General features: G+C 39.4%; 1 protein-coding gene across 4 annotated transcripts; it reads right to left on the reverse strand.

The window, feature by feature from the left end:
* Positions 1 to 756: 756 nt before the first annotated feature.
* On the reverse strand, positions 757 to 24,824 carry LOC132129572 (cytoplasmic polyadenylation element-binding protein 2-like). 4 transcript variants are annotated; one of them, XM_059541202.1, is made up of 11 exons: positions 23,900 to 24,824; positions 21,343 to 21,618; positions 17,090 to 17,180; positions 12,870 to 12,920; positions 9,230 to 9,253; positions 8,623 to 8,787; positions 7,667 to 7,756; positions 6,907 to 7,025; positions 4,645 to 4,759; positions 4,086 to 4,267; positions 757 to 2,417 (listed from the first exon to the last, which is right to left on the reverse strand). In XM_059541202.1, exons 1-11 carry the CDS (start codon positions 24,737 to 24,739, stop codon positions 2,190 to 2,192), a joined length of 2,181 nt encoding a protein of 726 aa, XP_059397185.1. In that variant the 5' UTR covers positions 24,740 to 24,824; the 3' UTR covers positions 757 to 2,189. The 4 variants fall into 4 exon arrangements, with proteins under 4 accessions (XP_059397185.1, XP_059397187.1, XP_059397186.1 ...); XM_059541204.1 differs by lacking the exon at positions 12,870 to 12,920; XM_059541203.1 differs by lacking the exon at positions 9,230 to 9,253.
* Between the last annotated feature and the right edge of the window lie 825 nt (positions 24,825 to 25,649).

Below are 25,649 nucleotides of genomic sequence, written 5' to 3' on the forward strand. Positions count from 1 at the left end.
ACACACAACTGCAGGGATGATAAAAAATAAAAAAACGGCCTTTTGGGTCTTCCAGTGTGTGTGAACGTAACCATAAATATGGGGGCAAGTCAAGTGAGAGTCAGAGGTCTACGGAAATAGAAAAATACAATTTAAATCAAATAGTTATCTGTCTACAAAAATAGTCAAATAAATATGATTTTTCAAAACGACGACGACAATAACAAAAACCCACACATACACATACGAAGCAACAGTGTTGAACACGAAAAACGGAGCGTGCTACTTGTCACAGACAGAGAGAAAGACGACGATGACGATGAAGCGCCATCTTATTTAGCTCCCAGAAACACCGTCGCTACTTCTTACTCCGAGTACAGTACGGTAGATCACCGTAATCGCTTAAATAGAATCTGGGTCCAGCGTCTGACACAATACATCAAATAAGTTACTATGTAAAAAATAAAGATATTTAAATGATCCAATAGACTTAAAATAGGTCACGATACTTCTACAACCAAATAGTATACAAAAAAAAGGTGATGTGATACAAAATTAAAGAGACTGTTTCGCGTTTGGCTCCAAAAGTCAGATAAAAGAGGATTGGTTCTCTTAGAGGAGAAAAGTGAGGAGAGAAATCAAAAAGGTAGTGCATCACGTGTCGTCAAGAGTCTGGAAACAGGTGACACGTTAACAAATAAATAAACACATATTCGTAATAAATAAACAGATAATCTCAGCTCACTGTTGACACTTGAACGTTTAAAACACAGGGTGTTCAGAGAGGGCAAAGGTTAAATGTCCAGGGACGATTCTCTGGATCACAGAGTTTAAATCAAACTGAAACGTCAATTCATAACTAGACTCACACGGCACGAAGATGAGACAAGAAAACCACAGGACAGCACACCGTCTCTTGACTAGTTATCGAGTTACAAAAAGGCAGAACTCACTACTCTAAAAACTAACGTCACTTCTCTCATAATAAGTTTGTAAAGGAATCATCACAACAATGCATGCAAAGGTTTTACGAAGAATTGTACTTTTTTTTTTCTTTCGATATTATATTGTTATATTATCTTATATCTAAGAGTCTGACCTTTTTTCACCTCATGCTACATAAATTCCTCTGTTTGTCGTTAATATATGCATCATGTGATGTTTGAGTTTTTGTTTTTCTTTCTTATATGTGCTGGTAACCTTTACACTGCATGCAAATGATGTACAGCCACAAACATGCACATCAGTTTTCACATTCTGTGTTTTCATTGTGATGATCGGCCATGCCGTGCAAGAGGGAACGGACTGCATTTCTGTGTATGACATTGCCAGTGACGTCACAATGGCATTACATAGAACACCGACACTATCTATTCGTTATATCCTATTTAGCAGCAAAGCTTCTTCTATAGCTTATGATTAAATTGCAAGAGTAGAGCAATAACAAGCCAGATTAATATTCTGAGGTATTGTTTTTTGTATTCTTTTTGCCAGTGGAAAATGGAAAGTCTCAGTAATTAATTATTGAATCATTCCTATTCCTGCTAAGAGCACATTGGAGCGAAACATTAAGGGGGGAAATAATTTTCTTTTTCCTTTTTTTTTTGTATATTCCGCAGCAAACGTCTCATTTTCAGGCCGCATGTTTTGCTACCTTTGGTTTGAGATCCAGGCCAGGAATCAGAGATTACGTCATCAAGGGTTTTCCAGAGACAATTGCGCACTTTGCCCACTAGGGGGGGATTTAGCAGCAGAAGGACACACGAAGGTCAGAACGAATGGACAGAACGGACAGGCTGCCCACCAAGCGAAAACATTCTCGTTTCTACTTTTTTAAATCTCACATATAAAAATAATTTGAAAAAAACTACAAAAAATCAATCTCTTTTTTTTTTTCTTAATCTCCTTTTTAAAAAAACATGAACGTACCACAAAAACTCTGTTCCGAGCCTGAGATGTAAAGGGAGGGAGGAAAAAGAAGTGGTTTGGTGAAATAAACTGAGGCTTGTAGTGTTTCTGGCTGCTACAAAAGATAAAGATTATTTATATTTATATATTTATAGTCATATATATTCTCTATATACTATATATGGTTATGTACTCTGTACTGACAGCTTGGGTTAGGGGCCAAACTAAGCATCTTTTTTTCCCACAGCAGACGTGTTGTTTCTGCGTCGCCCTTGCATGCTGCTCCTCCGGGATCCCCGTCTTCAGTTCCAGCGGAAGTGGATCTGGCGGGGACGGTCGGCTCCCTCTTTGACCAGCGGCTTGTGGAACTCGCGACCAGCGCGGGAGTGGATGTTTGCCCAGCAGAACTCACAGTAATACTGCAGGCAAGTGACGTTAGCGCAAAAGAACGGGGCAAACTTTCCACCACAACGTGCTCCCTGGCATTCGTCGCACAGCTGGTCATCCAGCACATACGGCTTCACCTCCACCTGTGTCACATGAATAAGAGAAACATGGTTGTTTTTGGTTCATTTCTACTCTGGTAAAGTACAGCAGCTGATATAGTTAATTAAAGATTACCATGACCGGTTTTGGGTTAAATGCATTACTAAGTAATTAATTATTATTTATTTAATCCACCATTGTATTTCATTAAGAGTTGTTCTATAGTTTATACAATATTTAATTGTATAGACAATAGAACAACTCTATATAAAACAATAGTGGATTTAACATAAAAATATAACATCTAATGTTAAAATGTTTATTTTTAATGTAACCTTCTCCATTTAAATAATTTGGTCAGTTCAAGAATAATGTATGTAATTTGATATCATTTATTTGGAAGTCAGATCAGTTCATGTTTATCCTTATGTTGTTTAACTGGCCGAGGTTGATATGGGACTTAGAAAGTAGTTTGCAATAAGTTATGCAATACTTTATAGAGAGAATGATTCGTATCTAATTACACTGTTGATTATTGTTATTTTTATTTAGCGTAACTTCCCAACACTGACAATGAAATAGTTATTGGGCCTCATTCATGTAAATTCGGAGTAATCTGGGCGTAAAACAGACTTTCCCGAAAACTCTCCTCCGGATTCACAAAGTCTTAGTAAACGCCTGATTTCATAGTTAAACGTGTATGTTGATGAATAACAATCTTCGTAAATAGGCCGCTCGTCCACACTTATTCACAGTTAGCATAATCTGCGCCAATGAATTACAGCTACGCAAATTGTGTGTCCAGGAACGCTGTGGAATATTCTCATCTACTTTCTCAGGTTTGGCTCCAGTATATTGCATAAATGCAAAAAAGACTAGGCCATATAACTATCAATAAATATTCAATAATGTGTGACGACAAAAGTGTTTTTAGCCAGCAAAAAAAAAATGTCAGGCGCTCTTCTTAAAACAACGGGCTGGTGGCACTTGAGAATGCTTTGGTGGCACAGTGTTTTTCCAGCTGAGACGCTTTAGTTGCTATAGTATGGAATATTAAAGGCGGCAACGTACTAGCATACTAGTATCAATTTTTTTTAAGAATTTTACTTAATATAATAAAGCAGTAACCAGTAATATTGACTTCTCCATCATTGTAAGAAGTCATTGTACAAGTAGGATGTTTAGGTAACTGGCCCGCCCCTCCTCTATTAATGGCTGGGTAAATAGTGTTGCTCGTGTTTCATGAATGAGGCCCATTGTGTGCAAATGACATGGACTACAAAGTGATGGGTAAACTAATGATACAATTAAAGCCATGCATTGATGAGATTAGGTATAATTATTACATGTAGTTAATGTCGCATACAACGATGCAATGCAAGATTGTACGTTTGTAGTGTTCTTCAAATATTGTATAAAACTATACTTGCAGATAATGTAGCAATAAAATGTTAAGTACCCTTTCAGCACTATGTTTCTTAACCCAATGTGATGAATGAACTGAAAGAAATATCGGTTGCATTGTGGCATATGTTCTTTGTCATACTGGACATTTGATCAGATCTAGCAAGTCTATGTACACAGGAAATAATAAATTAAAGTAGCATACTATGCACAGTATGCATACTCTACACTAAGAGTAGTATGGTAGTGTGCTATTCTGGATGTTACTAGTCTCAAACAAACATGTACAGTAAGTGCCATCTACTTACCCGTTTGTCGATGTCGCCATGCTGCAGCTGGACGAATCGGGCGCTAATGGCAGCGATGTAGCTTTGCTGATTGGAGAAGGCCACACGCCCCGCCCCCTTTGGGTATTTCAGCTCTGGATCAGTGTCAATACCTGCATAACACACTCCACCATACAAGCGATCCATGATCATGGCCAGCTCCACTGCAGAGAAAGATTACATTTACATTACATTTATTCATTTTGCAGACGCTTTTATCCAAAACGACTTACAAATGAGGACAGTGGAAGCAAGCAAAAACCACAAAAAGAGCAATGATATATAAGTGCTATAACATGTCTCAGTTAGCTTAACACAGTACACACAGCAAGGGCTTTTAAAGAAAGACACAATTAAAGCCTATTTAATACCAATAAAAACAACAACAACAAATTTTTAATACTTTTTGACACAGTTAAGAAAAGAACAACAGTGAAATTAATTTTAGAATCTTTGTTGAGAGCTGGCATCTCTTCACATTGTGGACATCATATCCTGTAGTTTAAAATGAATACAACATCGAGCCGTGTGTTTGCCGTACCAGCTCTGAGTGGACGTGGCACCCCTCCAACAAAGATGGTCTTACGAGGGTCTAGCGGCTGAGATCCGTCCATCACATAATCACTGTCACTTAGGTTCCATGGACGAATCTGGACCTGAAAAACCACATACAAATCCTGCATATGAAACAAAGTGTACATGAAAACAACAAAAAAACATACCATTGTGAAAAAGAAGTGCACTTAATTGCATGTTGAACTCTACACTGAATAAGCATTTGTAGTGCACTTCAAATATTAATAAAAGAACTTCACGACTGTTTCTTCTCACTTTGTAATAATGTCAAATAAGAATTGTTGCTTTTAAGTACAATTAAAGTATTATATTTTAATGATATTTTGGTGTGCTTTGAAGCACACTTCTGTCATGACAACTCTTGGAGAGTTTAGCATGATAAAATGCATGGCAGTGTTAATGTGTTCTGTCTTAGTAGAATTGATCTGCTACGCTGCCGCTCTAAATCAAGAACTGAGACTTGCTACTGCCAACAAATCCACAGACATCCTGATGCTCATATAATATACATGAAATCATCCCCATATATCTCATACATGATATAATCATGAAGCAGTTTCACACAGGTGGAGCTGAGGGAAGTGGAGGGTTTCTGAACTGCTATGGATCCTATCAGCCTGTGCTTCGAGACTTCATGTTAGATCTTTGGATTTATTTTTAAGTAAAGGGGGCAGTTGTGGCCTAATGCTGCGTTCAGACCAAACGCGAATAGAGCGTCAAATTCGCGTCTAGTTTGCCGCTTGAACATTTTGAATGCATTCGCGCATCTAGAGCGAAATAGACGTGCGTAGAAAGCAAGAGTTTGAAGCGAAACTGACGCGCGTCCGAGGCGAAATCCGCTTCTTGTGGGAGGGGCAAGTGCTAGGCGGTTGTCTGTTTGCAAGATGGCTGATGTTGGTCGAGCACTCGAGGCTTTTCCACTTTTTCCTGCTCACGTCCTCTGAATAAACACATTATCTTGTTAGCGAAAAGTAGCTGTAGGCTATATTAGGGGGAAAATAGTTGTAAAAAACGGCGGGAAGGCAGCGGGTCAATAAACGTGTACGTGACTCAAAAGTTAAATGTGTATTTACAACACACTCTTCCAAGCGAGGTCCTTTTTATTCCTGAAATATGAACTTGTGTGTGATACTTGTGTCATATAGCTCCGGTTGACTGCTCACTGACAACATCAGTCGTTCCTCCATGTTGAATGAGTGACTCCTGAGCAGGCTCCTGATTGGTTAACGCGGTGCGGATTGATGCCAAAGTTCACATTTTTCAACTCTGGGGACAGATGCGAATTCGCGTTAAATGGTTAAATGCACAAAAGCACCATTCACGCGTAACGCGCCAGATGCTCAATTCGCGTCATTCGTGTGAACTAGACGTGCGAATGAGTCGAATTCCCATCTACCGCGCTGCGCTAAACGCCTCATTCACGCCGCGAGACCTCCAGACGCGTGTAAACGCATCTTTACATTGAAATCATTCGTGCTTGGTGTAAACGCAGCATAATGGTTAAAGTGAAGTGACATTCAGCCTAGTATGGTGACCCATACTCAGAATTCATGCTCTGCATTTAACCCATCCGAAGTGCACACACAGAGCAGTGAACACACACACACACACAGAGCAGTGGGCAGCCATTTATGCTGCGGCACCCGGGGAGCAGTTGGGGGTTCGATGCCTTGCTCAAGGGCACCTAAATCGTGGTATTGAGGGTGGAGAGAGAACTGTACATGCACTCCCCACACCTACAATTCCTGCCAGCCCGGGACTCGAACTCACAACCTTTCGATTGCGAGTCCGACTCTCTAACCATTAGGCCACGACTTCCCCTTAGAGAGTCAGCCTTGTAACCCAAAGGGTGTGGGTTCGAGTCACCGCTAGAAAATGGATGTGGGGGAAGTGAACGAACAGCACTCTCTTCCATCCTCACCCTAAAGTGTGCTTTTTTTAACAATTAGAAAATATTCACAATTACAGCATATTTAAAGTTAAATGCATGTATGTTTTTTCCAAAGCAACAAAACACTTATTTAAAAACAGATGGCATGGGTCAGACACTAGTTAAGAAAAGATGCAGGCAAGATTGAGTGATGTTTTTTCACTCATAGTGATGTTTCATTGTGTCCCTACTGGTTTAAATATCTGAAGTTTTCGGATGAAAAAATGAACACACTTTCCTCTCATCACTGAGATGGTATCATGGAGTCTGGCAGTATGTGAATGTATCTGGACTCACGGGCTTGTCTTTGATGGTGGGGCTGGACACACACAGGTAGAGTTTCCCGTCCTCCTCCAGACAGGCTTCGATCAGAGCCTGAACTGAGCTCTCTTCTTGGAACAGGAGGAAGGCGTAACCTAGACAACAGCCAATCTTTGTAACCATGGCAACCAGAGCTCGGTGTAACATACGATTTCTGACTGAATAAATAACTATTAAATATTCATAAACTAAGGATCACAGCAACCAGAGGCATTGGGTGATTCTTGGTAGTTACAGGGCACATATTATTCTAGGGTGCACGATTAATCAAAATCAAATTGAAATCATGATGAGGCAAATGCTGCAATTGTCATGCGTATCTTGTCAGGGAAGCACGGTTCTGTGACCAGTAGTAAATCTCCATCCAGAGGGCTTTCATCGATTCAACATGACTAATTGTGAAGGGAATGTAGACAACATCCATAAAATGTGTCCAATGCACATGTGAACTTTTTCAGTGCTGTTAATGTTATAATCTTTCATTCACTTGTACACAGAATGTGCAAAACTTCCATTTAAACAAAATGATGATAAAATAAAAGAGGGCTGTGATTTGTTTCACATTTATGGTGGCTACATTAACATACTCCATTTTTGTTATGAAGACTTATTATTCTACAATGTGAAAAACAGCAATAAAGAATGGGAAGGTGTGTGCAAACTTTTGTTTACAGTATGTCCATGCAGATTTCTATTGCTCTGTTTGATATGAATGTGGTGATTTGTCTAATAGTACCTTTAGGGGGAAAGTAAGACTTGCTCTCTGCTTTGTGTGGCCAATCAACAACCAGATGACCAAAGCGCCGAAAACTGCTTGTGATTTCATCTGTGGGAAAAACGAAACCGTGAGAGTCAGATAAAAATATTAGAGAGAGAACAGCAGGAACTGATACAGATGGTTTATGTATATATATATATATATATATATATTATTTTAATCTGCATTAGTAGAGGAAAATCAAACATCAGAGGTTAAAAGCAATCCCTGTTCAGTATCTGCAAGGTGAAGCTCACTGATATAAATAATTTCCCTCAAATTCTCCTCTGAATGACAGTAAAAAAGCAGTTCTCATAGGCTACAGCCATTTTGTTTGCTGATCTGCAATCTGTGGAGGTTTTATGTTTCTCAGTGCTGTTATCAGTAACCTGCCACCAGGAGATGCCAGAAACATGTCAGTGGCTTCAGGGCAAGACTTAAACAGATGTGCAAAACATAAATGTGGACACTTCTTGAAAATGTTATTAAATCAAAATAATAATTGATTGGTAATAACTGTTTCAATTAATTAATAATTGATACTTCTGACTCATCCTTTATCTAAAACTGTTTTCAAGTCTGAGATGTGTGCTGAAAACGTTTTGCTTGTGTGAAAACCTTTTTACTGAAATGTATATATTGTACTAATTTTATTTGTGCAGGTCTTAAAAAGGTCTTACATTCGTCTTAAATTTAAAAAAGTCTTACATTTGATTTCAAAAATCCTGCAGATACCCTGGAATAATATATATTTATATAATAAGCCGTGAATTGGTTAATTAGGTTTATATCTGTGGTTTTTGTTTGTTTGTTTTTGGAAGTAGAAGTTAGAATGGCCGGTAACTGAAACATTTAGTAGCCAAATTGGCTGTTGAGTCAAAAAGTTAATTTCAATCCCTGAATACGATATGGTTCAAACACTCTCTCAAACTAACCTTCATCGATGTCAGGCGGCAGACCGCCAACAAACACTTTGCGGGAGAACCTCTCGATGCGCTCCCCGTTCTGATGGGGGTAACAGTGAGAAGACCCCAGGACCCCCTGGTTTCCATGGCCAACATCTAGAAGACCATCATCAATGGGGAAGAGTGAGGAACGTCCTATTAAAAAGTGAATGACAGGTGAGGACACTTGTTAACACCTGGTGTTAAAATCCATCTTAGGTGATCTGATCAGCCTTTTGCAACTGTGATAACATGGGCCCTTGTATCGGTGCAATATATATGACATTAACAGGTGGTTATTCATGTCTAGGGTGCAATAGGACATTTAACATAGTACATTTGTTTCGAACTATCTCCCCAGTTGTCTTTAGCACTGTCCATTTGCGATCAGACCACCTGAGATATATAAAGCCATGTATAAATCATGGGTTCTGTCAGTGAACTGCGGCTCTCAGTCAGTATAAGCCTCAAAAACACATAATATTGATAAACTCAAATTGTTGCTAGTGGTCAGTGTCAGTTCACACATATACACTTGTACACAGACACAGAATACTGCCATGCCAACACAGATAGTGTAACGAGCAGTGGATTTTACCTCGTCGTCTCCCATAGCTCCTGGCTGCATGTCAACAAAAACAATACAGAACACTATGAAACAACTGACTGAACACTTAACTTCATGACTGTGTAAATAAAGGCAAATGTTTATGGATGAAATATTAACTACAGCTGGTCATCATGGACTGGATGCTGGTGTTCCCAGCAAGGCCACAAACATACTTTTGAAACTAGCATGCAGATGTAGGTACACTAGTTATACATAGGAATAGGCGATAAGACTTAATCTTATTATTGAAATAAAAATGAAGCAAATTACAAACAATGGAACAAATCAGCACAAGAGAAGAAAGGTACAAATGAAATTAATGTGTTTTTTTAAGATCTATGGTCTATCTAAGAGAAGTATTCGGGAAATAAATACTACAGAAACTACAGAAAATATTTAACCACTTCAGCTGTTATTTAGATTTTTTGAGAATTGGGCATTTGCAATATTGGACCCACCGGTGGGTCCCCAGAGTTGATGTGGTTAAATGTAAAATAAAACACTGCATATCCTTCACTGTATTACACACATCGATTCTGATCAGAGCTACAAAGTTATTCAGTCAATATCAGTTTGGTTTTTGATTGGTTTTGATTAATTAATAAGGACATAGACAGCGGCAGGTTTATTAGGCTGCTGTCACTTTAAGACCTAATAAACGCATCCAATGTACTGACGCATATCCGATTTTCTCTCAACTGTTTACAATCAAGACACTGACTGTGTTTACATGAATACTCACAAACACAAGCATTCTGACATATATTCTGTGTCTATTTGACCATTTAGGTGCAAACCTGATTTTTCCGGTAATTTTGTATGAAGTGATTTGTTGGAAAATGTGCAGTACAGTTTTGATTTAAAAAAAAAAACATGAACCTGCAGCCCTAAACCTCACTCTCAGTGTGGTGTGGGCAGGTTGTATGACATGTACTAATAAATTATTTAATGAATAAATGAATTCTAATTAATTCATTTGAATTTGCTACCAATTTACCAGACCAACATTAATGAAAACTCTTAGAAATCTAACTAACACATGTCCTTCTTGCCCATGTGACCCAAACAAGCTCCACAATGATCAGGCCTGAGTTTCTCAAAAGCAATGTAAGCCTAAGTAGATCGCAGAACCATTATCACCACAGGTCTCTAAGATCCTCTTAGCTCACAATGCTTTTGGGAAATGCAGCCCAGGACAGGTTGGTCCCAATATTTGCCCCTACTTTTTGTCTAAATTAAAAAAAAATATATAATAAAAGTATGGTTGCACATACTGTAGACTTAGTATGCCATGGGTGTCCAGACTTGTTCCTGGTTCATCAACGTCCTACAGAGTTTAGCTCCAGCTTGTCTCATACCTCACCTGCCTGGATGACTCTAGTAATTCTGAAGACATTGATTAGCTGGTTCAGGTGTGTTTAGCAGGGGGTTGGAGCTAAACTTTGCGGGACACTGATGCTGTGCCCAAATATGCCTTATTATGCCTACTTCGATACTAAATGGTAGGTAAAAAAAAATGTTTTTGAAAAGAGTAGCATGTTCAAATTCATAGTATTAAATAAAAAAAAAACAGTAGGCAAAAAGTACCCGGATGACCAACTGAGATTCTAAAGTGCAGTAGGGCAATGATTTATGAATAGCAGTGAAATGATGCAACTGATGCTGATAAAACTCATGACAGTAACAACATGGTGGATGTAATATGTCCAAATTCATTCCTACTTCCCAAATTCATACTAGATAATACATTTAATGCTCGCCAAGAAAGTTATAACCCAAATATACTACCTACTAGACAGTAAGTGTTTTCGCAGAGAGCTTGGGTCTCTAAGAGTAGGGTTAAAGGCCGCTGAATTAAATAGTCAGATCACATATCAGATCACTTTATATGGACCACTTTGCTCTCTAAAATATTGGTGTCGGCCATAAGAAAAAACTATACTGGTCAACCACCGGAACGATTCAAAGTCCATTCCCAAAACCGATAATCTAGTCTCTATACATCTCTGGTCTATCCATCAATGTTCCTCTATAGAGGTCCACCAGACAAACACTCTAAGTGTAATTTTTCTGGTTGGGGTTTTGTTCAGGTCACTTACCCTAAATATGAGCAATAGTAATACTGACGGCTGACTTAGTAAACACCACTGATTAAAGACACAAAGCAAACAAAATGAAGGCTTTTGTCTACAACAACAGTTATTTTTAGAGTATAATCTATGATGATCCAATTATCCAAAAAAGAAAGCAACAGCTGTTACTGAAATATGTCATCCCGAGAGAGCAAAGCACAATCGTGCATAGCTTTAGTTAGAGACTGTGATCCAAACCGAGCGTACCGAATATCAGCTCAGCCAAACACAACAGAGCTGAGTTCAGTCACGCTGGTTAAAAACGGATGGAGAAATATGTGTGAAATAACATTAAGGAAATATTACAAAAATTACTTAAGCGAGTGGCAAAGTGAGCCAAACATAGCATAACGACTAATAAGTATGAAAGCTTTTCAACCGAAGAACATGCCTGAACAGAGGATTTCAGAAACACAGATGAAGATATCAAGCCCCAGACTGCATTGGTACCTCCATTAAAAAACATCTATCTAAAATTATTTATTGTGGCCCAATGGTCCAACGGTACAGTAACCTTCAATGCTTCAAGGTGTGACTGGGCAGAACTTTAGGGTTAAACAAAATGTGTCCAACAATTAAATAGCAAAAAATAACTACTACAATAAAAAAAAAAAAAAATATATATATATATATATATATATATATATATATATATATATATACAGTACAGACCAAAAGTTTGGACACACCTTCTCATTCAAAGAGTTTTCTTTATTTTCATGACTATCAAAATTGTAGAGTCACACTGAAGGCATCAAGGGCTATTTGACCAAGAAGGAGAGTGATGGGGTTCTGCGCCAGATGACCTGGCCTCCACAGTCACCGGACCTGAACCCAATCGAGATGGTTTAGGGGTGAGCTGGACCGCAGACAGAAGGCAAAAGGGCCAACAAGTGCTAAGCATCTCTCGGGGAACTCCTTCAAGACTGTTGGAAGACCATTTCAGGTGACTACCTCTTGAAGCTCATCAAGAGAATGCCAAGAGTGTGCAAAGCAGTAATCAAAGTAAAAGGTGGCTACTTTGAAGAACCTACAATATGACATATTTTCAGTTGTTTCACACTTTTTTGTTATGTATATAATTCCATATATAATTCCACATGTGTTAATTCATAGTTTTGATGCCTTCAGTGTGAATCTACAATTTTCATAGTCATGAAAATAAAGAAAACTTTTGGTCTGTACTGTATATATATATATATATATATATATATATAAATATATATATATATATATAATAAAATAGTTGTGGACATGGATGCTAAATGCAAACAAACATCCACTGATGCTAAAATAACCCAAATTAGTAAGAGTACGTCACATCTCTGGGAATAGTAACTTCTTTCAAGCAGCCCATCTTCATCAAAAAGATCTATGTTTATACGTTTCCAGGCCTACATTGGTAGGACTGTCTCTAAAAACGACCTTTGCTCCATATGAGTGTTTTATAGACAGAAGAAAAGAAAACAAAAACTGTAGCTCACTGTCATAATTACCATTGAGCATGAGTAGGCTGTCAGCGCCTGGGTGGGGGCATCCCACACGGCCTGAACACGAGAGAGGGAGACAGAGAGAGACAGGGCAGTATGAAACATACAGCCATAAGCCAGTGTTACAAAACCTACAAAGCTGCCTATTTAGGGAGCATTTCAAGCATCTAGATCCTAGATTGCACTGCTACAACTCACTGGAACAGACCAGCTAACAACAATTTCTGGCTGCGTTTTTTTAAACATCACATCATTAGCTTAGCAACATGTTAACTGAATCACTTCCAGAATGACTTTTTTCCAACTGATGATTGATAAAAACACCCATCAGAATCCCCCAGAATTAAAAGATACTGAGCATTTAAAGCTGTAAATGACAAAACTGCAGTGCGTGCTTATAATGAACCAAATGAGATGTGTGTTGCTATCGATGTTAATATAGTTATTGTTATAATTTAAATCAACAAGCCTTAAGAAGTTCTGTTTCCATTAAGATTCTGCCCGATAAGGCATGGGACAACAAAGCAGGAACCCGTGTCCCTCATGAGGAATGTTTCTAGAAATGATGAACTAGCTTTGCTGTGTTACTAGGTCACACTTACCTTTGACCCCGGTCACATGACACATGCAAACACAGAGTGTCAAATCTCTGAAGCTCTGTCACATGACAGAAATCTTCACTCTGAATCTGTGTTTGTCAGGGGCTCAGTAACGGGGGGGATGGTTAGGATGAGGGGCCATGTCAGGGCAAATAAAAAATGTTTGGTTTTTTGTTGCATATTCTGCTGATTTGTCACCCATAGATTCGATTTTGTTGAAATCGTACGGGTTGCAGTGCTTCTTTTTGTGTTTGTGTGTGATAAATATAAATTCAGTTTTTTTTTCTTTTTTTCTGTTTGATTTTGGGGTCAGATGTGGAAACCTGCACATGTTGTCCTGAGATTTGTCTATAATCTAGTCTGACTGATTTTTTTTAAAACATCCAGGTACACAGAGAATCAGCTGTAATTCTTCCAAGTCCTCTTAACACACACACACACTCCATCTGTTTGACCAATTATTAAACGTGGACGCTCCTAGAGAAATTACAATGTTTCACAGAGCTCCTGTCGTCTATCCACAGTGAATCAAACAATTGTTTCGTTTCATCTGCTCTGATTACGCACAACAACATCACCAGACCAACCAATACTGTATCGCATCTGCCAAGTGTTTAATATTTCAACAGCATTGTGTTGTTTTGAGTGCTTTAGCTGGTGTCAGCACATTCCCCGTTCACCGAGCCGTCGTTTATTAAGCACGTTTCTTTGGAGTAGCTCACTCAGGACATCTCCCACGATCTGTTTGATCAAGCACACGACAGTATGTTTGAAATGCTAAAACACAGGTAGCTTAGCTAATAAAACATTTCGATCAGAATCTGGTAGTTTTGTACTATTAACCCCCTAATTTAAACAGATTAAAGTCAACATGAAATGCCATTTGAAAGTTATGTCACTTCCATACTTCCTGACTGAAACAGGACATTCCAAAGCTTCCCGGTCTTTCCAAATGATAACATTTCTATCATATATTGTTATTTGCTATTATTGCTGTAACCTTACAAACACAAACACAGTAACCGGTATTAAATTATAGTGTTAACCGAGGCAAGAGTTTACAACGGCTGCATTATATCAATCACGCACAATCAAGTGTTAACATAAATACTTTCATGATGACTTTAAAGGAAGGCCTGTGTAAACCGTAGAGACCTCCACTCACGCTCCTGTCCTTTATCTGTCACACACAGGGTGGCAGAGTGTGTCCTGAGCTAAATATAGGCCGTACCCACGCCCTTGCCTCTCTCTCAGTCTCTGCAGTAAGTGTCTGGTCCATCTGCTCCAGCAGGCTGTACAAGAAGCTCCAGTGAGAGGGGCAGACTGAGAGTCAGTGTAGCGCAGAGCCACACCCTGATCACAGCACCACACACACCCCTCTGCCCTCCTATGACACAGAAACTGCTCTGACTGAACCATACTTGGGCTTAAATCAAGCAAAAGGCCAAGACAGATTACAGATTACAGTAATTTTACCATGGAGCATGGTGGGGCTGTCGATTATTCCCTTGACATTTTAATTGCGATTATTATTTACAATTAACACAATTTACATTGAATGATGTTTACACCATAGTTTGAAGCAACCGAAGAAAATAGACTGAAACTATTTATTTTTTAATTGCTTTACTATATAGTATTAAGCCTCAAATGTCAACTGGATTGGTTTCTTCTTTAAATAAAAAAGAGATAAAAATATGCATGTTATTATAATGTTATATTAAAACTATCATTAAAACAATGGTATAAGATTACATGTATAAAGAGAGAAAATACACATATTAAGCACGCAGAATAACATGAGTGGACTTTGAATGATTAATTGCCACTTTGAATGATTGCGTTATTGTGGCATCCGTAATTATAATCGCAATTAGAAATTTGGTTCAGCCCTAAAGCATGGAGTACTTGAAACCTTCAACATAAAATGCTAGGGGACTTGATCTCATCCATTGAGAATTCACTTAATGGAGAAAAGTGGGCATAAATTACCAAACAATACGGAGGAGGTTGAAGGGAAGGGGTAAAAACTAAGAGAGATTGGTGATGTCACCCAAAAGAAAAGGTCATTTCAGTGGCCTAGCAAAGAAATGCACTTAATTGTAATGAATGTGCACTTGTAGAATATTTTCTAAAAGTGTACTCATAGATAATATAATAAATGAAATAAAATCCATGACAGATTTAAGCACACTTTTAAAATGCGCACGTTGTAATAATGTCAAATTAAAAGTTTTACCTCATAGTACATCTTAAATCATTATATTTTACAAATCTGTTCTTTGTTCTTTAAAGTACACTTATTTTGATGTGTTGACTAACATACTAAAGCTTATGTTGATTATAATTGAACTGTTGTGTGTTGTTTTACATACATTTAAAGTTATAAAATATATTAAATGTAGTCAGTTGCAACTGGATCATTACAAATGAGTAATTACAAATATATTTCATTATATGACACACAAGTTTTGATTGAAATTCAATTAAAGTATAATCCAGTTTAGCATAAATGCTTTCAGCAGTATACTTGCACAATATTTACAAGACAATAGAAGTAATTATGAAATTACATATAAAGATTATTTCAGCTAATTGCATTTAATATACATTTAAACTATGATACTTTTTTTTATTTAACTACAATTAACATGCAGTTATTATGGAAACATGACATTCAGTTTATACTTAAGTATATCCTTTTAAAGTAATAAGTACTTTTTTTGAATGTATGCTGAAGTGTACTTTTACACAAGAGTTGAATCTTGATTAAATATTTTGGAATAATATGATGAATACTGAACAATAAGTGGAGACAAAATAATCAATTGTGATTTCATACTGACATTTAACATAGCAAAATCACTATTTCACATAGCCACAGGTAGCTTATTGCTTATGTTAGACTGATTTATGAATAAACCAGACAAAAAATGAAAGACACAACACGTTTGTGCATTATTATGTTAACTGAACTGCTGTGTGTTCACAGGTGTGCGCATATTGGCCATATACAGTATATTTACAGCCCTGGCCCCCCAACTGAACCTGGTTTCTCCCAAGGTTTTTTTCTCCATTCTGTCACCGATGGAGTTTTGGTTCCTTGCCGCTGTCACTTCTGGCTTGCTTAGTTGGGGACACTTCATCTACAGTGATATCGTTGACTTGAAATGCACAGACACTATTTAACTGAACTGAGCTGAATGATGACATCACTGAATTCAATGATGAACTGCCTTTAAGTGAAAATACTGTAATTTTGCATTATTGACACTATTTTCCTATTCAATACTGAAAAGTGCTTTGACACAATCTGTATTGTTAAAAGCGCCATATAAATAAAGATTGACCCACATAACCCCACTTTTAGATATTAAAAAACAATTTTTCTTTAGAACCAACAGTTACTGTCTCAAAGCTCAACACAACCTTCTCAATTATACCCTCCTTTTATTTCCATTAATCAAAAGTAAAGAAAATAAGCTAAATCAGTGCAAAACACTGGACAGACCTGACATGAGCCATATATATCCATCAGACATAAATCTGTCCTCAATAAACATTCCGTAATAAACATGTATTCTGTCTTAAAAAGCGACAGCACGATGAGCATGAAATGGATCTTACCCTTCAGAGGGTCCTGCTCCGCCCTCATGATGTCGATCAGGGAGCTCTCCAACGAGTGCATGTTCAAGCTGTCATACATCCTGGAGCGATCCTGAGGAAGACAGAGTTGAGGAACATGTCAGTATGCACTGTACTGGAGTTATGGGATTGCATGCAGCACACTAATGCAGTCTGGAGCACACCAGAATGCAGGGAATGGCATTTTTTCCCGACTGCCAGTACGCAGGTCACCACTGAATCCCTGAATACTGCGGCAGACTGAATCCCGGTCACAACACCTGCCTGACAACATGCCACAGATATTTGCGTCATTACCTCAATGAGCCCAAGAAGGAATGTGAACATGAACACAGCCTCACAGACCTGTGTGTGTCTCACACAGACACAGCACACACACAAGACCAAGAACATAAGCTTCAGCCTCAGCAGAGGAGAACCTCATTATGAACACACTTCTGAAAACATATTGAATGTGCACTCGTAGTGTACTTACTAGTGTACTTACAGATAATATTAATAAAAGGCCGCTTGAGTGTACTTAAAGAGCACTCTTTCATGACTTACAGACTTTTTAAAAGTGCACTTGTAATATCAAATTTAAAGAATATTTCAAAAAATGATGATCTTAAATGTAACTGTTGTACACATATTTTGTGTTTTTAAAATGTGGCACTGACACTATTGGAACAACCTTAACAAATGTTAGTCAGAATGGTGTTGCACTTTGCTCTTCATAACCTCTAGTTTCTAGTTTGTGTAAATTATGCTGCAGTGTGAAGTGTTTTAGTATATGGTCCATCAGCGAGAATCTCCAGCAAACACACGGACACCATTAACCAACAGCAGGAGCATACCAGACCACCGCTGCCCATCACTTCCCATCATCACACGCTTTAGCCCAGTTCTACAGCTAGGAGCTACATGAGGTCTACAGTCTAATATGTGCTATAGCTAGTCTTGCTGACAGATAAATGGATACCTATGATGGACGCAGTTTAGAAAGCACAAAGGGAGCAAGTGTTGACCGCATCACTTTCCAATCGGCCCTGTCATGGCCATCTGCCTCCCAGTTAGAGCAGCTTTTAGAAAGCAAGAGCTTATATCATTCCAGCATCCAGTCGTATTCACAGGCCCACACAGCGTCGCTTACAGACAGTGCGAGGCTGCAAGAAGCTAAATATAGTTTTAGCAACATTGCCAGAAATAGTGTCTGAAAAGCAGCTCAGTCCTCCAGTGAAGAACACGAGGCCTGAAAACTCTTGATCCGAGAGTTTGGGGTGTATGCTACCATTCAATACCAAATTTGAAATGTTTATTAAAAACATTTATAGGCTCACCTTTTTATAAGCTCTTTTTCCTTTTCTTCTGCATCCATTTTAGAGTTTTTCATCAACCTGCCTAGTAGTCTAAACCAGTCTGGTTCAGGACTGAGGCCACATGTTCCTGAGTTATTTGAGACCAACACTTGGGTCTAGGACTCAGTCTACATATTTCCATGGACTCAGGAGCGTGTGTCTCAGCATTGATTTAAACACATCTCGTCTACACACCTGAATCTGAAATTGAATGAACTCTTTGTAACAACATTGCATCTCTGTAATTTCCTCCTTCCTCCATTTCTATCTGTCTTGTTTCTCTTGTCAGAACATGACGCATTTGATCTCAGGAACGCAGAGCAAACACAGAGAAGGAAGGAGCGGACAGGAGGAGAGAGGAGAGGCCGTGGAATGTGAGGAATTCCAAACGGCACCCTGTTTATGGAAATGAACGATACTGTAGATACTAGTAGAGTCGGACCTGTTTCCTGAGAGAGGAAAAAAGAAAGTGATGAAGGCCAGACCGCATGCATTGCAGGTTCCTCATTTTAGTTCTGTTAAGCTTGGCATTAAAGGAATTAGCTGTGACGTGCCAAACACTGATCTGCTCTAAAATGAAGTACAGACCAACAATGAATCCTGAGTCATTTTGTTCTTGAGTCCTTAGACCATACCAATATTACAACACGTCCTCCAACCCATACGCCCATATAGGTCATTTGTCAAAATCCCTGAAATAAGACCCATCAAAACGTTGGTAGAGCATCGTGTTATATGACGATATGCAATCATGTGATCACGGGTTTGATCCCAGAGAACGCACATGCTTATAAAGTGTACATGCACTGTAAATCACGATTTTGCATGATTTCTGTGAGGGTAGGTTTAGGGGCGAGGTTAGGTGTGGTCATTTGTACGAATTTGTATGAATTAGCCACCTAGTAAAGTATGTACTAATTGCCGTGAGATCAGGTTGGACTATGTGAAAAGTCCACACATTGCATTTAAACAAACACACATTTTGATTGTTAACATACGTCATTTCGTTATGACAGAGGCATCACGACACTGCCATTATTTTTACAACTGCTGGAGGGCACTTAACTTTAAAACGTGAATATAGGTCGTAATAAGGTGCTTGCACAAACTACCTATAGGGTTGCTTTTTGTTGGAGGACAGACCAACCACAGCTCTTGACAAGAGAAAGACAAATGAAATATGTCAAAACAAAGCAGGTTTAATCCAAGAGTATCTATGGGGATCTATAGCCATTAGCACACAGAGCCTGAATAAGATTAGTCATCCTTACCCTCTTCTGACGCTAAAAGTACCAGTAAATGGTGCCATGTCGATACTAACATAAAAAGTAACAATAGCAGTGAAGGTTTAAAGCTGAAGCGAGAGGATGAACACCCAGCTACAGGTGCCAGAGACGGGAGTTTCCTCGTACACTTCAGTGATTCACATGTAAGTGACCTGCTGTTTCACTCTATCTACAAAACAATGACAAAAATGTGTTTCTCTAGCCTGCTTTCTCTTTCACCCTCACACACCCTCACAGTTTCTCACTTTCAGCTTGGAAGTGAGAAACTTTCAGACTCTCATGATCTAAAATTTAAGTAGGGTTGGGCAATATATTGAGTATTATTTACTATATATTTGCGCTAATTTTCTTTTTCTTTTTTTTTTACAAAAACATTCTTGGATTAATTTTAACTAGAGTTTTATGTATTTTGCTACTTGCATTAAACTTTTTTGAAATGTACTTTTTTAAAATTGCTACGATGATTTGGTTGAAATTATTGTTTCCTCATACACTACTGTTCAAAAGTTTGCGGTTGGTAAGATTTTAATGTTTTTGAAAAAAATCTCTTATGCTCATCAAGACTGCATTTATTTGAATAAACAAGAACATTGTGAACTATTATTATTACAATTTAACATCATTTTTCTCTATGTGAATATATGTTAAATTGTAATTGTTCGCTGTATTTTCAGCATCATTCCTCCAGTCTTCAGTGTCACATGATCTTCAGAAATCATAATAATATACTAATTTGCTGCTCAAGAAACATTTCTGGTTATTATTATCAATGTTTAAAACAGTTGTGCTGCTTCATATTTTTGAGAAAACTTTTTTTTCAGCAATATTTTGTTGATAGAAAGGTCAAAAGAACAGCATTTATTTTAAATAATAATATTTTTGTACCATAAAGGTGTTTACTGTCACTTTTGATCAAGTTAATGCATCCTTGCTGAATAAAAGTATTACTTTCTTATTTCTTAATACTTTCCCCAAACTTTTGAATGGTAGTGCATTTTTGTATTTTTAAACTGTTTCAGAGCAAATATATATCTTCCCATCCCAGTGCCAGAAGATCTTAGAAAATCAATAAACACAGGTAGATGGCCATACGAGCATGAGATTGCACTTAAGATTCTCTGTGATTAATGTGCATTTCATAGTCCCAGGTGGCACATCTAACAGCAAACAGGAAATGAAGATTGAATTGATTTCGCCAAAAAAGACACTGACACTAGACGGGCTAATTTCTCTAAGCCTAGACTAAACAAACGATGATAGCAGTGCTCTACTGGATGGGCTTATTTTTTTAAATTTATTATTCAGAATTGAGTTCAGACTGTGAGAAACCAGCCGAGCCAAACAATAATGAAGAAAGAGGGCATATTCCTTTGGGATGAAACCGTCACAACCCCTTGATGACCTCACTGTGAGTCATCTTTGTCTTCAGATGCTGTAGAAGGTCCTGAACGTACTCGTGATCAACAGTGAAGCTCAACAACCACACACACAACACGTCTGACGCAGATGCATACTGACCAGAAGGTAAATAATCGCATGGACCCTGCTGCATGGGCCGCCCATCCCTACCCGAGTACCTCAGTGCTCATCCCAGCACACATACTGTACGTACCTGCAGCGGCAGTGGCAGCAGAGTGTTGCTGTTGTTGTCGCTACGGAACATGTTTTCTTCCATCCAGGATTTAGGTCCCAGAAAGCCGGCGGAGCGGGGAAACTTGGGCGGGGCGATGACGTTACTGGAGAAGGGTTTCTTCATGGGAGAGATCTGGTTGACCGAGCCGGGCACACCCATGCCACCCCCGCGCCGGTGGTTTCTGCCCCAGGACACCGCTCCAGAGGTCCAGCCACTGCCCTGATGGCTGCCCCACGGCGACTGCTTCATCATGGGCTACAGACAGACAGAAGGTATAGTCAGGTACAACACAAGAATGCAGACACTAGATTCAACTGAAGTCGGTTCACTCGGTGGCCATGTTGGGAATGCTCTCGGCCGTCTGTTTTTACTCATGTACAGCTCCTATCTAATTGAATGGGGAAATGCCTAAATCTCAAATAAAATCTGACATAAAGGTTTACTTCCCTCAAATAACATTTCTTAAGCTGTGTATTTCAGGTGGATAGAGACAGTGCGCATGTGGTGTTGGAGAAAGAGCATTTTATTGAACAGAAATCTGCCTAGTTATGTGTGAAGTTGTGTTTAATTGTATTGAGTGCGCACTTTATTGCATAAATGTGTTAAAAGTTAATTTCATCAACTATTTGGAGAACACTAGCATACAGATGACCTCAATGCTAACAGAAACTAAAAGCTACACATATAATATAATGTGTGTGGGAATCTGAATGAGACTGACTATGCTAGTGTGTGTTACTTTGAGCGTGCCCAGGCTTTGCCTTGCTGTACAAGTAAGAAGATTTAAAGCTTTACATCTTACACTCCACATCTCGTGAACACAGTGGCAACAACACACACTCTCTTTATCCTACAACATATGGCAAAAAACACACACAAATGCGCTTCTCCGCAAAGCGTACACACCAAACACCAGACAAACACATTTTCAGTATCAGCATGTGTTGTCACTGCATTCTGTGCACAACTCTCCCCAAAAAAACAGTCCCCACCCATCTCAGTAATGTCTTACCAGAAAAAAAATCATTATTTTCCTGTAACATAAAATTACTCACAGTGTGATATAAGATCATGGTCATACCTCTCACACCTACCACACACACACACACACAAGATTCTGGACTCCTGAATAAAGGGTGTCTTCAGCTTAGTCCTAATATCATGCTAAAAGACATTCACTCTTAACAGCTGTTACACCAGCATGACTTCACATGTAGGAATATCACTGTGACATATAGTTGCCACTGCTAAAATCAAGTGACCGTCTCCCCTCCGCCTCTACCCCACCCCCAGAAGACCAGACACACACACACACACACACACAGAGATACTGAGGCCTACCATAATTCACCACCACCAGATACCAAGATATTGCATCTGCACAATGCATATTACTCTTAATGGATCTAGAACACTTCACTGTGTGTGAGTTTTCTTGTAGGAAACAGACGCTAGACTGATTCAGATCAGTACCTTGTGTTTTAAGTCAATCATTGAAAAGAAAAGGCCAATAAGAGTCATTTATTTGTAAATCTGATTATATTGTGTGTTTGATGTTGCTTTCCAGGGAAGACAATGCAATAAAAAACATGCTGTGTGTGTTGGGTGTTTTTTTTTTTTTTTTTTGCTGCACCTCATCTTATTAAGTCAAGTTCAAATCAGACTGCAAACGCACATGATTGATTTAATAAACTATAATTTATTTTGTGCTAATGTAGATTCGTTAGCTATGCAATGAACACTGTTATACATTTTTAAACATGCAAATACAATATCAAAGAAATGCTGAAAGGCAAAGGAATACTAACATTCACCAAAATGGCCACCATGCCATTGCAATGCCTGTGCAAACTGCAGATTACAGTAATAACAGATTTGTCTAAAACTGCTGCAGTTTAGCAGGGTGTTGACATCTCTGGCCTCTAAGCTCTCAGTAGGAGATTTCACTGAATGCCCTAAAGGTCAAGACATCCCCGGAATGTCACGTGAAGCCCTTGAGCCTGTGTCCATTTTCAAAAAAACATACTACTATTTTCTGCACTATGCGACGTGAACACAGATAACCAGCTACATTTGTGCAAACCTGTTTCATATAGAACCAGTGCACGTTGTTCAGAATAACGCATCCCACAATGCACTGAACTCGATCTGACCTTGCATTTCCACTGACTTCTCTTTCTTGACTCACCAATTCATTGTTCTACCACAAGTTATGACACAACACCAAATTGCATTAAAGGGGCACCAAAATGATGAGATTACATATGCCATTCACAGTGTTTCATACTAGAATTTATGAGGCTACAGTTTGAAACATATACTGTTGCATAATGCACACTGTTGTCACATACTGGTGTCAATATGATTTCTGACAGACTTTTCCTATGCTTACTAAAGCTGCATTTAATCAAATATACAGTATAACTGTAAACATTATTAAAATAGTATAGGAATTTAAATGACAGTCCAACAACCGCCTTCTACAAAGTGTGTGCTTATTTTCTCAGTGAATACGTAATGTACTGTGTTCTCTCACCTGGTGGTGGTGGTTGTAGTTGTTCCTCTGCTGCAGAAAGGCGCCCTGCTGCGGGGGGATCTGCGGGCTGACCGGGGACCGGCGGCTCTGCGGTGCCTGCGGAGGGACGTTGATCTGGGGGGGAAAGGGGCTGCTGAAGCCCTGCACTGGGCATGGGTTGGGCGAGAAGCTCTGGAAGAAACTGGGGTTGATAGAGGAAGGGATGCCCGGGTAGAAGTTGTCGGGCTCGGTGGTGGGGATCGGGTTTATTGCGTTAGCGGAACTGGAGACGGGTGGAGGCGGTGAGCTCGTTTGCACGGACCACGGCGTTCCGAAGGCGGGCAGGGTGGGGGAAGCTGAGCCGCCGCCGCCGGTGTTCTGCATCTCCGGGAAAGCGGCAGCGAGCATGTTACTGCCGCCGGTGCCGTTGTTAATGTGGTGTGCGCTGGGAAACTCCATCTGGGTCTTCACCTTGAACGATGGCGCATCGGCGTCCAGGCCCGTGGAAGAGGAAGAGGGGTACGGCTGTTGTAGCTGCTGCTGCGGGGGCTCAGTCTGCTGATGTGTGTTCCGGTCGCGCTGAAGGTCACCGGCTGTCTGTGCTTGACCTACAGCGGAGAAGCGGCTCGGGTCGCTGTCGGCGGCGCTGCTCTGCTCGCTGTCGGACTGAGAAGCTGTCAGCCCCGCAGGCTCATCCTGCATGTTGCGCTGATGTGACGGGAAGAGAGGGGACACCAGGGGCGAGCTGCTGGGGCGCACCGGAGACGCGCTGGGATAGGGCGTGAATGCGCCTCCGCCGAACCGTGTGGAGCCGCTGCTGATGTTCGCTGTCTGCAACAAACCGAACCCGTAATCACCCATTTAACTGCGTCAAAACAGCGCAGCTCTCCTATTCCCAGACCTGCTCAAGAACAATAAAACAGGCACTCTGTATCCTATAACTTCCTACAGCCTGTTTGGAGCGAGAGAGGAGGAGCTTTCGGTCGAGTCAGAGAGCCGCAATGTGCGCGTCACTCATTCATTATTCAGGAGGTGCAGCAGCAGACCAGTCCGCCCGGTCTGAATGCTGCTGAGCTTGCTCTGACACTGTCGGAAAGATGGCAGCTGCTTGCTCAACTGCTCGTTCGGGTGTCTTCCAGTCTTTTCACCTTTAGCCTTTATTATCTGCCGAGGCCAAATGGTTCATGCGTGGCTGTAATACAGCAGTAATAAACTCCTTACTGTGCTTAGTAAACGGATGAAATTATGAACATATCAAATTGCCAGTGTTGTTACTTTGTAAATGTAATCGGTTACAGATTACAAGTTACTATTAGTACAATAAGTAATGTAACTATTTCAGTTACTTTATTAATGTTACTGATTACATTTGATTACTTTTTGATTGCTCTTCTAAATTTCTAACAGATGTTTTCAACTGTTAATCATTTTGAAACATTTAAAGCAGGCAGGGTTACAGTAGAAGAACACTGTGTATCATATACTTAACAGTGTAGTATATACTATCGAATGTAGTACACAATCTAGAAACTGGATATCTAGTAGTCAGTTCATAGAGTAGTAGGTAGTATATTCTAGGGCTGCCCTCGACTAAAGATTTTTCTGGTCGACTAGTAGTAGCTCATTTTAAGCATTAGTCGACTGTTAGTTGCACTTTTATTTATAAACCATATAAATCATAATAACGAGACTTTAAAGGGTTAGTAGCAAAATAATGTCATCAATAACTCACCCTCTTGTCGTTCCAAACCTGTGAGACCTCCGTTCATCT

The sequence above is a fragment of the Carassius carassius genome, chromosome 46 (genome assembly GCF_963082965.1).
Source record: "Carassius carassius chromosome 46, fCarCar2.1, whole genome shotgun sequence".
In the NCBI taxonomy this organism is placed as follows: Eukaryota; Metazoa; Chordata; class Actinopteri; order Cypriniformes; family Cyprinidae; genus Carassius; species Carassius carassius.

Excerpts from the sequence above, each read along its gene's own strand:
- LOC132129572 (XM_059541202.1), bottom strand. The coding sequence starts at position 24,739 with ATGGGTGATTACGGGTTCGGTTTGTTGCAGACAGCGAACATCAGCAGC. Across the intron at positions 21,619-23,899 it reads ACTACAACCACCACCACCAG|CCCATGATGAAGCAGTCGCC; the intron begins GTGAGAGAACAC and ends GTCTGTCTGTAG. Across the intron at positions 8,788-9,229 it reads GAGCTATGGGAGACGACGAG|GACGTTCCTCACTCTTCCCC; the intron begins GTAAAATCCACT and ends ACTTTTTAATAG.